The 15781-nt window shown below is 40.9% G+C and overlaps 2 protein-coding genes across 2 annotated transcripts; both read right to left on the bottom strand.

Moving 5' to 3' along the window:
- Positions 1-510: 510 nt before the first annotated feature.
- On the bottom strand, positions 511-8884 carry LOC122883206 (homeobox protein Hox-C10a-like). The gene is made up of 2 exons (XM_044211557.1): positions 3234-8884; positions 511-1320 (listed from the first exon to the last, which is right to left on the bottom strand). Exons 1-2 carry the CDS (start codon positions 4102-4104, stop codon positions 1043-1045), a joined length of 1149 nt encoding a protein of 382 aa, XP_044067492.1. The 5' UTR covers positions 4105-8884; the 3' UTR covers positions 511-1042.
- hoxc11a (homeobox C11a) lies at positions 1191-14953 on the bottom strand. Its single transcript, XM_044211558.1, has 4 exons — positions 14079-14953; positions 10980-12761; positions 10392-10519; positions 1191-1320 (listed from the first exon to the last, which is right to left on the bottom strand). Exons 1-2 carry the CDS (start codon positions 14803-14805, stop codon positions 12529-12531), a joined length of 960 nt encoding a protein of 319 aa, XP_044067493.1. The 5' UTR covers positions 14806-14953; the 3' UTR covers positions 1191-1320; positions 10392-10519; positions 10980-12528.
- Positions 14954-15781: the final 828 nt, after the last annotated feature.

Here is a 15781-nt window from a genome sequence, read left to right as displayed (position 1 = left end):
CCTTCCCGGTGAGTTTAGTTATCCACGTGTTTGCCATGATGCTTGTTGTTATTACTGTTCCTGCAGCCGTCGCGGTCGCTGTCCCTTTTATCTTTCTTATCTCCTGCTCCCATGAAGCTCCATTATCCCGGGTGGAGGCGGCTGCTCCTTCCAGCCCGGCGCCCCGGCTGGAGCCTGCACATTGCAGTCTCTGCTGTGTGGATTAGCCCTCCTCCACACACACCTTTAAACGCATCTTTACTGCTGCAGCACATTATATTTGCAGATCATAAAATCCACCCCCAACGCTTTCCAGGGCGAACCTGACATTAGAATTTTATGACCTTGACTTACTGTGGTCACCTGGATAATATTTAAATCAACGTTATGGTCTCTCACTTGTATTAAAACTGCCATAATCTCCTTCTCTCATCCGCAGTGTCTCTCTCTCCCTCTCATTTACACCACTATACCAGAGGAAGGACAAAGTTGGTAATACCTTTCCGTTTCCCCCTCCTTTTATTGTTTTGGACTCGTTTGCCATGACATAGCTTAATATCGTCTTGTGCATGCACATTACACTGCACGAATATGCCACAGCAACAGACACCAACGAAGAAGCTGCACAAGTGGCAAAACATTCATTATAGCAAAGTGAAACAGCTTGCATGCCACGAGTTATTTATAGACTGCTTGAGATTGCCTCTTCCTTAAGTTCGGTTCATGTTATATTATAATTATCACTGCAAGGTAATATAGCACCTCACTGTTCCAGCGCTGCTGCAAGTGTTCACCTGGAACTCAAGTCTAGTCTGCAGGTCTCAGCGTTTTGTAGTTCATATAGGAAGGCACGCTGTGTGTACGTCTATGTGAGTGTGTGTATGTGCGTATAAAGAGAAAATTGATTAATGATAATTGAATGCATTATAAGATGACACATGCATGTCTGTCTATATCTGCGCCTGTCATGTCTATGCATGTGCATGTGTGAGCGTGTGTATGTGCGTGTGTATGTGTATGAGTGTATGTGTGAATGTGAATGTACGTGTTGGGAAAAATCTCTTCAGGAGTAGTTATAAACTACACTCTGCCCTCTTTCTCTGCTCTCCCTGTTGAGCTTCTTGAGCTTCATGCGTCTGTTTTGGAACCAGATCTTGACCTGTCTGTCGGTCAGGTTGATACTCCGGCTGATCTCCAGGCGGCGCTCCCGAGACAGATACATGTTGAACAAGAACTCCTTCTCCAGCTCCAGCGTCTGGTGCTTTGTGTAGGGACACCGCTTCTTCCTTCCACTTTTGGCTTTTAACCAGCTTCCAGTTGTCTTTTCCGCGGATAAATCATCTATCGGAGCAAGAGAAATACAATAATGAGCAACTGTGGCCAAATCCGGAGAGTCATTTTGTGCAGAGAGCATATGAAGCTTTACAACCTACATCAATACACTGGATGCCTCGTACACGCCCATATCTCAAATGCACATTTAATACCGTTCATCTGGATCAAAATGAGTAGTTTATAAGAACAGCTTTACCTGGGTGTCGACTCTCCGTGACTGTCGCTTCAACAAATGAATATCCAACCTTTTGCTACAACTCCTACTGCTTGCAAATTGCTTTTGTGTGATGTGCAGCTATAATTAGATCAAATCAAACTAGGATGGTAAGCACTTCTTTTGTCTATGTTGCACCTCAGACTCCCATAAAATTTTATTACCTTTGCACACCGGAGCCAAATGATTTTTTTTTCCGAGGTTCATCCCAAAACAAAAGGAAGTCTGTGTACCACAATACCAGATTTAGAACAAATAAAGACAAAGAAACAAGGCATGTCGGTGATAGCAGGGCTAATCACACTGCTGCACATTCAGTTAATTCCTTGATTAGGTTACGGACTCTAGGGAATAACGCCTCTGTTACATATAAACACACACACACACACACACACACACACACACACACACACACACACACACACACAAGACACGCAGGTTATAGTAATAATTACCCTAATGTGAACACTCAGTGTGTGGCCCACATTTAATCATTACCAAAACATTTAATTCAGTAATATGGGATTAACAGGACACACACATCCATACACACACTCAAAAAGACGGTCCTGCTGCCTGGCTGTATCCTGCAATTAAATTAAAATGAAATGAAAGGAGCTTGTTGGTCGTCATGTATGAGGCTGTTAGCTAAATCCATAAATAACACAACAAACTGAAACTAATTTTAAATAAGAGCTAAAGAAAAATGGCAGAGGGGCGAGCAATAACATTAGCTGTAGCAAGCATCAATTTATCAGGGGCATAATAATTATAATACGCGTGTGTTTAAAATATTTGCCGTTTAATTTAAAAAAAATCTGTTGAAACAGTTAATTTAGCTACTTGTCAAACATATTCGTGGTTTTGTCAAACGGAAAAAAGACAAATTCGGTGCCTTCTTATCAAGCTGCTACTGTTAGCATGAAGGAAAAGAAAGAAAAAATGTGCCCAGACGTGGACTTTCACTTGAAATAATTATGTAGTAAAAACTGGACTGAATTATCTTGAATTATCGTTGCGTCGACGCAGAAAAGTGTACGTGTATTTATGATAAATGTTTCTGCGAAATGTTCCCTGAGGTTTTTAATAAGTCTGGGAACTGGGTAAAAAAAAAAAAACGTAGAATTTTATGTTGGCTCAATCCGAGAATTTTGAGGCGGAAAATGGTGCTGTTAAAAAATGGTTACGTCTCACAATGTAAATGACCCATGTAAGAGAGAAAGTGAGGGAGTGATACGTGTGTATGTATGTGTGTGTGTGTGAGAGAGAGAGCGTGTTTATTTCAATGATAACTGCCCATCTCACATTCTCACATTAATGGAAAGGTGTTAAATGCCACGGGCACCATAACCCCTGCTAGGCGAGGCTGTCAAATCAAATGCCCATACAGCCCGTGGCACTGCTATCAAACACATGTCTGCACTATTGGGCCATGACGCAATACAGCGTGCACACACACAACTGATTGGATTAATGCACGTGTGGAATAATCTACTAAAACCGTCTACACGTTATGGGTGTATATATATATATATATATATATATATATATATATATATATATATGTGTGTGTGTGTGTGTGTGTGTGTGTGTGTGTGTGTGTTTGTATGCATGGATGTGTGCGTGTTTGTAGGCCTACATGTGTGTCACGGAAGAGGAGGAGGAGGAGGAGGAAGGGAGTATAGTATTGCTAGTAGTAGTCTACCTTTTAATTCCCCGTCCGAGTTATCTGAACAGCTGTCACTCTTGGCCTTCTCTTCCTTCCTGCTCTGACTCTCATCTGTCTTTGAAACCTCTCTCGCTGTCTCCTGCGCCGATTTGCTGCAACTTATTGTCGATTCTGATGCTGATTCAACAGATGTCGCCAAGTGGGTCAGAGAGAAGCCGGAGGGGAACTGCTGGTCGTCCTGCTGCGGCCTCTCTCCGTTGTACACCTGGAAACAGCCGCTGGACGAGGCGGCAGTTTGCTCAGGCCGGCAGCTATTGTCCCCAAGCCGGATGTAAGTAGCCGACTCTGTTGTCTGTTTTCCCTTATTGCTGTCATCCTGATAGAGGCAACAAAACGCCTCCTCTTTGACGTTGCCCGCTGGAAACGAGCAGGGTTGTAAACACTGGGCAACAGGTTGTTCGTCCCTACTGGATTTGGAGCCTGGGGTCCATGTGGCCAGCTGTGTTGACAGGTAGGGAGCATCCTGGAAGCCGCTGAGCGGCAGACAGCCTGGAGGAACCTCGTCTCTTTTGGAGAGTGGAGATGGTCCTACCTTCCCAATGTTTCTCATCACTGAATATCCGTACTCTGCAGCTGTGTGGATGTACATTCCGGGGTTGCCGGAATAACCCTCACCCCTGAAGGAAGATGATCCTCCCATTAAGGAATCCATCAGGAAGTTACCGGGCGCTATGTTATTCGGACATGACATTTTTGCATTTAGCAACACAATAGTCGTTTGGTGTGTTCCACTGCTCTCAACTACGGGATTACTGCAGGAGAATAAGGACAGTAGGATGCTGACATCTTTTGGAGGGGGGTGCAAAAATATCAGTAACATAATTATGGATGCTGGGAGACATGTCATGTGATTTTCAGACCAATAGCGGCGTGGAAGTGGCCTTGATGCTCCAGACTGACGTGACGTCAGCGCGGTCAAGTTGGGAAACCTGGAGGGTTTTGGATGGAGCAAGAGCGCCACCTAGCGACCATCTGCTGGCCAGGACAGCAGGTCCACACCAGAGGGAACAAAGGACGGCTGCTGCTGCAGGAATTTTTTTAAAGGCGCTTACTACGTGGCTTTTGAGTATTTAAATCCTGTTTAATCCAGAACGTCAGATCTTTGAAAGAAAATGTATTTAGTCAAGGTGTGATTTCCTTTTCGTCCTGGAGCCGGTGCTATGGAGATGAAGCCATCGAAGATTTGTCATAAGAAAGAGTGCATTTTGTGTCAGTTCTTTTTGTTTGTTTTCATCGATTTGCTTTGTTGTGGCCACCGATTTAGCAAGGTAAGCTGCACGCAGGTGTGTTATTCAAAAGAATAACCAGAGCAGAAATGCGAACTTCTTTATGAATTTTAAACTGAAAATAAATCGTCAAACTGCAGACTAGGTTTTAACCCTTGCTGTTGTGAAGTAGCCTAAGAATTACAGTAAATTAAATGTTGGCTTTTGCAGTTGACCTGCTAAATTTAAGATTGTGATATGGTCCGAAATGCATTTTACTGACATCCTTTTGTAGACTGACAGTAAGACATTTCATGCATTAATTACGAAAACCTTATACCTCGGCCTGGTCTTTTTTTTATTGAGGGTCAAATATTTTTCTTCATATGACTTCACTACTCCAACAGAATTACACCAGAATTCGTTAAAAAGCAAACATATTAGATCTTATTACACCAATTAGTGAACTTTAACTAGATTGGGCTAACTCGTGAAGCCGCACTTAGCTGTTTAACTGGTTCTTTTCTTGAAATGGGCTACAAAATATTAACTAGACGGTGGAATTTGTACGCTAGTGGATGATGGGCCTATAACAGATATTTATTATTGTGGTGTAAAAGGAAACCCATACAGAATTACGTCAAGCGTAATGGTTCTTCTTCTTTATTTCTGTCTTTTTTTTGTTTAGTTTTTCGTTACTGTTGACACAAAACATTTTACAGCCTAATAAATAACTCATGGAATACCTGAGCTATTGTTATACACAATCCTGTATTATTTTCAGGATGTTTCTTGTTGCTTTCAATATAGATCTGAACTGAACAGTCTTACTGACTTGTTTGTTTTTGTTAATGTTTTCATTCTCAGAATCGCTGTGGGCCAGAAGAGCTGGTATGTGAATTAAGTATGGCTCTCTCATCAACATGAATGCGGATTTTGCACGTATAGCTATTTATGCAGAGAGGCCTAAATAAAAAAAATAATTATTTTTCTTTTTTTTTACAAAAAAAGGTTGATTAGTCTCAATTCACCCTTTCTCCTCAAATCTATTCAGATGTTGTTACCGTAAGAGTTTACATTTGTCCCGTTCAGGTGAAAACTTAACGTAAACAAACAGTGTGCTGCAGCCGAAACCAGCCAACCACATTTAGATGGGAGCTTATATTGCGAAACACAATCCAGTAAATAGGAAAAAATGAGCAGGTTACCTCTTTGTTACTCAAACTGACTTCGAAAACACATCATTTAAAACATGTAAATAAATTAAAAAAAACATGACAACACTAACGTTATTGTGAAATCTCTTTAACCTACTGGATAGAGACAAAACGTTCACAATGGTGTTTGAATTGAACAGCCCAGTGTTAATCTGCGATACATTTATTTTCTCACTCCGTATCTTGTGTTCAGTTAAAATAAATCCCCGTTTCTTCGATTAGTGGTGTTGTGTTACGTTAGGCCTGTGTTTTCTGTACTGCAAAAAGTACGCTTTAGGACATTTATTCAGTCCAAACAAACCCGCAGATACTTTTGCTGCAACACACTGCTGCAGAAACGTCCAGCGCTGATGATTCTCGCTATAGTTTGAACACAAAATGTTAATACAGAGGTTTAATACAAAATTAATTGCATAAAGTCGAACACGGTTAGGGTTGGGTTTTTTTTTTAAAAAAACATAAAGCTTATGCAACTAATTCCATATTTTCTAGATGTGTGATATATATAATTAAAAACACAGAAAACACACTTTTCAGTGAGGCCATAGTAATGTAACAAATACGCCTAACGTTTTAGGACTGCCACAAAACTATGTCTCATCAGCATTTTGCTCTTGAAAGGATTGGACTGTCTTGAGCAGAAAGTGAATCAGGCCTGTCATTAGCTTAGCAACTTACCAACAGATGTCTAGCAAACATTTCAAAACTCAGATAGCCTACTCCATGGCATGCGTTTAGCCATGCAGTTTAAAAAGTTCGTTGAAATAATTAACCACAGATATGAGGGTGTGCTTGTGTCCTATAGTCTGGTTTAAGCGAGACGTGCACGTGTGCCTGTCTGTCTGTGTGTCTGTGTGTCTGTGTGTTCAGTTCAGACTCATTTTCAAAGGCAAGGGCAAGATATATTATCAATGTATGTCTTTGAATATTTGTCTTCATTTGCATATGTACAGCGATGTTTCAAGATGAGACAGAACCTTTCCTTGACTGTGATGCACTGATGTAAGTAAAATAAATATTTGAAATAACCAGTGTCTTTGTGGTCATTTTCTATCCCCAACATTACCCACATTTACGAAAGAAATGTGGCCAATCGTAGCTACAGATCGCTGATGTTGGATGAAAAACTTGCCTCTTCAGTTTTTGTGACTTTTATATTAATTGAGGATACACGGAAGGATAACGTGGTCTCATGGGTGTGGAGAACACATTGAGCTCACGAAATCCTTTGAAAACTCATAACTATAAACTATAAACTGGCATGGCACAAGTAAGGTAAAAGTTTTATGTAGTTCCTGAAAAAATTACATTTTGAGGAATTAAGTTCTTCACCCAAGAACACGAACATGCTGAAATAAAGGATTATTAAGGATATTATTTTCACACACACACACATTCTGCCTCATGTGGGGACACATTAATAACCACACCTAATGTATGGTCCACCTCACAAACTCACGCAAAAAAAAAAAAACTTTATGACACATTCACACCTTGCCTGCAGGCTACCTCCAACTCAGCCCAGCACAAAAAAGTCATGCACATAAAAACAAATTATATGTGTACAACTTAGCAAGGAGCACTGAGCTCTAGATAATGGTTAAATTTCACAATAGGTGCAGAGAACATTGTGATGCCTTATGGCTGGTATACCAAAAATATGCATTATGATGTCATTGACCTGAAATGATAATGGGAACAATAGACTTGTTGGAATATCACACACCTGACAGAATAACATAATGAGCATTGTGGTGTCACAGATGTGACAGTCAGTATTGTGTTGCGCCATAGCAGCAAGAGTAGTGTGATGTCACTGACCGAACAATGTGGGGAAATGTGTATTATGATGCCACAGACTTAATAACATGAGTTTGTGATTTGATAGTTCTGCCAGTATAGAATGGACATAATGACAGAAGATTTGAGCCTGCAACAATCACACGCAATTGTGCAGTACATACAGTATTATGACACAGAAGTGAGAGGTGGGCAATTCAGGAATATGTAATAGAGTTTAATGGGATTATTAGCCCTACATTTGTATAGGCCTATAATGAGTATTAAGACAAAAGGGCTATTTAAAAAATGGAAAGCTTTCGCTGAGCATGCATACCTTTCTGCTTCCACACAAAATGTTTACTGTTTATCCAGGTCTGTTTCTCTCATGGAAACACGAACGCAGCATTGCTCTCCAATAAGACATTCCTACAATTTCGGGATTTTCTTTCTGCAAATGCTTATAGCCTACATGCAAACACTTTTTCTTTCTTAAATGTGTGCATGCTGTATTTGTGTGTGCATTAAACCTTCAAGAATGTCCTCACATACTAACACCGCACCCTGGGCTACAAGGACACACACATACGGAGTTGACTTCGACTGTATTTTACCACGGTCTTTACACTTGTCTAAACTACAGCCAGCACTTTAGCCACTAAATTGTCGTCCAATTGATTGCAAACCTGGAGGCTGTTATTATATTACAAACAGGTATGGGTGTTGAATGCTGCGGGACAAACGGCATGGTAGCGAGTTTCCTTATTGTACTAATCAGGAGCCACTGGGGCGACACAACTAATTTGCTCCTGGCAGCCACTTTGAAATATCTTTCCAGTTGGATGTGAGGAGGTTCTGCTTTGTGTCCTCTTTCATGCTGCTGTCCACTCAATGCACGACTGCAAATTTATGGTGTCAGAATCATGTAAGTTCTTGATTAAAAACCGGAGTGGTAACCGCCATCAAAGTACAGCAGTATTATATTATTACTTTTGACGACCACACCAACACACACATGCCGCCATATCTAACTTAAAACTCGCTATAAATTACAGTCAGACTGAGCTTGGTGGCAACAATAAATAAGTAGCACCGTACAAATGCGCTAATGTAAATTCAAGCGTTTTGAGAGTTATTTGGTTGCAGCAATAGCAGGAGCTCGTTTTACAGCGTCGAACTGTTTTATGGCCCTATAGAACAGGATAGGTGCTGAGATGTGAGTAGCACACTGTAGTATAAAACCATTCAATAGCCTATAACTCCTTCATTAGTATTTGCAGAGAAAAAACAGGAATACCACTACATTTACTTCACTATTAAAATCACAATAACAATTAACAAATTATAACTGATGAATAGTTACCTTAAATCCGCAACAAACTATCTGGATATGTTACAAAAACAGCATCGAATAAAATCCCTATTGATGAGAACACTTCTTTGGATCTTGGATCTTTGGATTTTATATATATATATATATATATATATATATATATATATATATATATATATATATAGCCTATACTACATTTTTATTTACGTTTTGTTAAGCATTTTTATATATTTTTTCCTAAACTGTTACTTTTATTACCAAGATTAAAAAAAATAAGTAAGTACAAGTACGCTGTAATTCCTTAAATTGCCATACTATTTTTAGTTAGGTCTACAGGAGTAATCTCACAACGTTAAATATAAATACACACTCTTCCCTGGATTCAATAAGCAAATATTATTTGTGTATAGCCTCATTCCCAAAATAAAATAAAGTCTTAGTTTGCAGCATCAGATCGAACAACTGAGATTCTTTAAAATAATTCCTAAGATTTTATGTAGCTGATTGAATTAATTTGCCTTTCACATTTTAATGGCATCCGGCTATATCCTCTCCCTCCTGGTTCACCTCATCTACATAAAACACACCGCCATTTTCCTTAACCACAACACCCAAGTGCACAGGCCAAAGTGAGACAAGGCAGGAGCTGCATTCCAGCAGCGTGGACTGTCCTTCTGTCACACAACACATTACGAAGAGGTTGTCTCCACGACTAATAATAGGCTACTACTCTGATGTCACCGAGGCATCCATCTCAGGAAACGTTTTCAAGATCCCGTTGAGGAAACGAAACAGTGCAGAGGCCGGGAGACTCCTGGCCCCCGTGTGGTTGATAGACAACATTTGCAGGAGCCTCTGCAGCGCTCTCTGTTAGTGACGTTGTGTGTTGGAGAAACCTACAAATTATCCACGTCACCGTCCCAGGGCCAAGGTTGGTGGGTGTGGCAAGAGAGGGGTTCCTATAGCCTTGATCTCCGCTAGTGTGCGTCGCCTTTCTTTTGTCACAACGGCCCCCTGTCCTTCCTGATATTACACTGACATATGCAGAGTGACCCTGATCTCAATTCGTGTAGAGAAAAGACCTGTCAGGTTTTCGATAATATATGCACTACAAAGTGTGTGTCACGTGGATACAATCAGGGCGACTTTTCCTCCCTGTTGTCTTTTCCTTCTTCACATTAATATAATTCAAACCCTGACCAAAAACTTAACCTTTATCCCGACCTCAAACAAAACGACCACAGCCTTAACTAAACACTCAGAAGTAAATACATAACCATACAGAAGTCTGCACTGTAAAATCTCTTTGATCCATGCACAGCCTGAGCTGGAGTCACATCCAAAGTCAGGAATCAAAGGATGTACTAACTCACACGCACTCACACACGCACGCACAAACCGTCATGTTTGCACTTACAGAACCACCCATTACGACAAGCACACTGCGACAGCCACACACCAACATGTTTTCTTTAGAGAAACAAATACAGGCCTACAGTTTATACCAACATGGTTTAAAACGTATCATGCGTGAAAACGTATACATTTTACAGGGACAATAAAGTGTATTTACAGGGCGTGCTAAAGCTGGCAAAGTTACCTGCTGTAGTTTAATGCGAGGGGTCAAAGTTGGTCTCCGTACACATTCCATTTTCTGTTCCCACTCACTCTCATTGGCCCATCCCGCCGCTGCACACATTTCCGGGCTAAAGGGGCTCCTTGATTCTACTTTATTGCAGCGGGTTAAAGGTGAAGGCCTTGACATTATTGAAGTTCAAAGACTACATTTAATTATAAATTGTAGTTAATGCACACGTGCAATCATCATGCACATATGTTGGGAACACACATACGAAATACACATGCGTTCACGTAAGGCACACACACACACACACACACACACACACACACACACTCAGATTTGGAAAAAGAAAAAAAAAAGAACATGCCAATTATGATTTCCTTTCCCCTAGCTATCGCTTGTTATAACTCCTAACACATGGCCCAATTAGTCAACAATTATTTATTCATAACTGATGTGTTGAAATAGGCCGATGTTTGGGGTCAGCTCCGACAAATAGACTATTACTTCAAATGCATGGCAATATCTGAGCTGCAAAACATTAGAATTTCACGAGATCTTTCACAGGCCAAATCTTAAAAAAAAATAAATAAATATTAAACTTACGTGACCGTAAAAATCTCTACTCTGGAAAAGACTGGATTTGCTCCGATTTTCAGATTAGAAGAGTGGTGGACATGACGGTTGTGTGCAGAGGGGGTTGGGGTTTTGTTTGACTTTGCAGACTCCACAGACAGAGTTCATGTCGAAACCTCTTGTCAAGTTTTTTTCCCCCCTTCGGACATCCAGTCTTGCTTGTTTACTATTTACTGCGGAAGTGAACGCAATTCCCCCCGAACAGACGGTGCAATTAAGAGAAAAAAAAATAGCCATTTAGTGCCTCTGTCTTTATGGCAGTGTCTAGACTAAAAGAGTGGCGATTCCATTTAGTGGGCACTAAACGAGGTTATCATTCCACTCTCTTTCTCTACATTTCTAAGATCTGGGCTCTATCATCGTTTAACACGCTTGCTAAAAATTAAACATGATCTTTCAGCGTGGTGTAACCTTAAAGTAGCCTAAAATCTGACAAGTGTAGGCCCGCCGACACTATTTCCTTAGTTTCACAACCGCCACCAAATCTACCACAGCAAAAGGTGTGTATCATCATGAACTAGCCATTAACACAAGTTAAAAGTGTGCTAATTTTATGTATGTAGGCCAACAGTTTTAGGTTATACCCACATTTATGAGCAGTTGCTATCTCCAAAAGGCGTGACTCACGACCAAGCAAAAGCAGCAAACATTGCGGCTGTCAAGAATAAATGCATAGTCATACCAGTAATGGTCATTGTGATAATGATAGCACAAAAAGCACAAAGTCGTTGAGTTTTGCCTATACGTTTCTGTTTATTTCATAGGTATTATATTAATGATACACAGACCAGCACTCTGTTCCTCCTCTCTGGAATCCAAAGTACCAATGTTTTAAGCAAATAATTTAACGAGTGTTGGCGTTAAAGCTGTTAAAGTTGTATGGGCACTATACTGAAAAATAGCAGCAGGGATAGGGGAAAGGAAATTCAACATACGCCTATTTACAGTCACGAATGCACATTGCATAGGCTACTCTGTACAGGGGGGGGGTATACTTTCACAGATTGGACGTCACAGTTCTCAATGGCGAAAAATGCAGCCTGGAGATTTGCTATAACTTGTTCTTACTCTGGTCGAGAAATAATTAGATAAGGATATGCTATATACATAGACCAGAGAGAAGGGGAAGAGCTAAAAGTTGTCTGCGCAATAGGGATTCAAATTGTTTGTTACATTGGATATTTTAACAACAAATATGTCTATATGAACAATAGAATAAACACAGTGGAGAATTGTGATAAATAGAGGGACATATTCAAGAACAGCATAGGTATAAATGATTATTCTAAACATGTAGGCCTTTCTGGGGACCAGCTAGAAATTCACCGCCGCCCGTGGGGCAATAAGAAAATGGCGACTTTATTCCATGCAGGCCTATTACTCCCACTGTCCACTTTAACATTGCACTGTTGGTGATTTGGGCTCCTTTAGAAAATGGTTATGCCCACGATAACAATTCAATGAGATAAGAGTAGGCCTTAATGTCACTGACCAAGACTGTGACACTTTTTGCTCCTGCTCACAATAGGGGGTTCCCAGAGAAGTACTGGAGGCGATCTCTGCTCAGCTTCTTCTCTTTCATTCTTCTATTCTGAAACCAAATTTTAACCTGGCGGTCGGTGAGGTTTAACATTCGGGAAAGCTGAAGCCTTTTCTCTTTGTTGATGTAAACGTTAAAGAAGAATTCCCGCTCCAGCTCTCGAATCTGAAACTTGGAATATGGACACCTCTTCTTCCTTGTACGAGGAGTGCCTGAAGAAAAAATACAATTCAAAATCCAATCAGAGTGGCACGGGACATAGCAACAACGGCACATGAATTAACAATAATAATATATACAAAAATAGGCTTCGGTGCGGGGGTGACTATAGACTTGCAAGATGCTAGGAATTCCGTTTCAGTGGCATTAGTAATGATAACATTTCAGTCAGCACTCATCAAGCAAAGTAGCTGAGGCTATATCAGATAAACCAGCCATAAAGAGTGTTAAATATCCGAATCGCTTAAAGGAAATAATATCAACTTACAGCCTCTAAGTACGTGTTTATCTGTTATTAATATGCAACAACAAAAGTATTTCAGCGCATTATGTGCGTCACATTCCTCTGGAGCTAAACAATTTACACAATCTTTTGGCAGTGAGTTGAAATGCACTGGCCATGTTTGCAATGGCCTGTGCAGACCTCTGTGGCCCTATAACTTCTTATCAAACAGGTGACTGGGGAATGGATTTTTTTTTCCTTGTTGTTTTTGTGTGGAACAGTTAGCTTGTATCTGCAGCCTGACTGGGCTAATACAATGTGCATGAGGCTAAACACCAATAGGACATGTGTGCTGCAATAATAGCCACTTCAGCACTTAAAATCAAAGCATAATTGTACTTCATGCTAGTCAGTCGTTCAAATTAACAGTAATGCCAGCTTGCATGCAAATCATTAGTGGAAGCTAAATGGATTTAAGCTTCTTTTTTTCCAGCGGCTACTGAGGAAATAGCATCACTTGCAGACCTATGGATTCTCCTCATATATGGACGAGGCAAAACACTCGATTCTGATTCATGTACTGTCAGCTTGCAACTGGAGGAAACGGTTCTAATCTGTCATTAGATATATAAGACAGATAAATAGATACAGAGAGAGAGAAGAACGCATTTAACCGTAAAGTGTGTAATACTCTGCAGCATGTATTTTGCGGGCAAACCCAGAGCTAAAAGAAAATTCACAAGACGCCAAAAGCAATGTTCTGCCCAATTGGTTTTTACTCTCGACAGCCCAACGAGAAAATCCCTTAAAATGCCCAACGCAAGTTCATGATCAAAGTTAACATTTGTCACAATAGCTCTCTCTTAAAAATTTCACAGACTCTCACCATAGAGGCGTCTGTGTATAACATCCCCTTTTTTTCAAAGCGCTTTCCCATCGTAAAAATTCTTCTCGTTGCAAGAAAGAGCTTTGTAGGGTTATAATAAAATCCTTTGAATGCTTATAAAACTCCACATAAAATGTGACCGACAAAACACCGGGCTAGTCCCCTTAACCTTCCCCCATTTTACTGCTTCGGTATACCTACTCGAGTGGCTGCTCTTGCTGGCGTTGCCGTCCTTGGTTGTTGCGGAGGAAGAAGTGCATGAGCCTGAATTTGTATGTTCCTCCTCATCTTCTGGGTCTTTTTCCTGCTCCGGAGCTCCGGGTACAGAGGCTGTGGGTTGCTGCTGTTGCTGCTGCTGCTGCTGGGAGTCGCTTTCCAGCTTTCCCCCCTCGCCCTTTTGTAAACAATTGTCTGACTGATTGTCCGTGCTGCTGCAGTATGCGGTCTCAAAAAAGCGGTCGAAACCTTGCGGGAGGACGTTGTTTTTCCCCACGCCGGAGTAAAAACCTGTGGAGGGGTGATTGGAGCCCGGATGGGTGTGATGGTGATGGTGGTGGCTGTACACACTCTCGTTCTTCATAAGCATTTCTGTCATGGTGGATGGTGGAAGACAGTCCCTATGCACCAGATCCTCTCCCGAGTAGCACGATGCATAATTGCTTCTGTGGTGCCATTTACTAGCAGGGTCCAAGCCGTATGAAACTTCCCGTACCGGCTGTACTTGAGATAGATTTGTGGAATAAGGGTAGCTGATTTGTCGGGACGGGGCCTGTGGAAGAAACGAGGAGACGGCAGAAAACTCGGGGACGTAGTAGGTGCAGCTGGGGAGGTAGATGTTGGACGCGCAGCCAGTCCTGTCCCCAAACTCGGATGTCCGGTCTTTGCGCGTCTGGGAGCAGAAGTTGCCCAGATTCACCGAGTTAAACATCTTTCTCTCTCGTGTACTCCGCACTATAGATAGATGTTTTGGATACGAGCTGCAGCAGAAGGGAAAAATTTGGGAAGGCGAGATGACGCGCAATCCGTCTAAGTCGCCCCGCAGACACGTGATCGAAAGTAGATATTGTCATATATCAATTTGGAAGAGTTGGATGTGTAGGAGTGGTTGGCTTTAGGTAAGATCTCCGAGGTTCAAACGAATCATTTTCAAACACCACAGGCGCACTAAGAAAACCAGTAACAGATTCCTGTTTTGCTGGCTTATGACAATTAGAGAGATATGTGCTGTGTGTGTTTATGTTTATGGGCTGGTGGTAGGCTAGCTAAACAGCTACAGCTCCTTAAACAGGCATAGCACAAACTGCAGAGTGAACTCACTGACATGCATTTCATATTGTTATGGAGTTTTACAGGTAAGATAATTATTATTATAATTATTAATATTCTAATTATTATCATTATTATTATTACATAAGACTGACTATCCCTGTCACGAAAACTATTGGACTACGGGTAATTTTTATATTTTAATCATTGAATGAGGAATTATTATCACTGACACTGTTAACACACAGCACAAACTCGGTAATCGCTGGGAATGTAGCCCAAATAAGGTGTAAACCCGTTAAAAAGCAATCCCATGAGCCTAATCGTCGTTTCACTATTTAGAAAAAAGTTGAACAAATCACAGTGAATGAACTGCGTTCTTCTGCAAACATCTGAGGCTCCCCAGGAATTTTCTACACTGTGGTCTGTGAATATGCAGGGATGTTTTCACAACGGTTGCATTTGTTTAGATCCCTTTTTATTCTTTAATAGTGGCTACACGAGTCTTCTGCACATATGACTATTAAAGAGAGTTGTGGATGAGTCGGGCTCATCTATTTGAAATTACGCAACATATTAATTCGTCATCCATTTTATTTACTTTTTTCTCTTTCACCAAATGCAAAACCTTGCTACAC

The sequence above is a fragment of the Siniperca chuatsi genome, linkage group LG10, assembly GCF_020085105.1.
Source record: "Siniperca chuatsi isolate FFG_IHB_CAS linkage group LG10, ASM2008510v1, whole genome shotgun sequence".
Taxonomy (NCBI): domain Eukaryota; kingdom Metazoa; phylum Chordata; class Actinopteri; order Centrarchiformes; family Sinipercidae; genus Siniperca; species Siniperca chuatsi.
Note: the sequence above shows the minus strand (reverse complement) of the source record. Positions and strands in the feature narration are given on the sequence as shown.

What these genes read in the sequence shown, in the direction of transcription:
- hoxc11a (XM_044211558.1), bottom strand. Translation starts at nt 14,805, where the DNA reads ATGTTTAACTCGGTGAATCTGGGCAACTTCTGCTCCCAGACGCGCAAA. An exon ending in CAGCAAGAGCAGCCACTCGA is followed by an intron (nt 12,762 to 14,078) that starts GTAGGTATACCG and finishes TTTTTTCTTCAG; the next exon opens with GCACTCCTCGTACAAGGAAG.
- LOC122883206 (XM_044211557.1), bottom strand. Translation starts at nt 4,104, where the DNA reads ATGACATGTCTCCCAGCATCCATAATTATGTTACTGATATTTTTGCAC. An exon ending in CTCGGACGGGGAATTAAAAG is followed by an intron (nt 1,321 to 3,233) that starts GTAGACTACTAC and finishes TTGCTCCGATAG; the next exon opens with ATGATTTATCCGCGGAAAAG.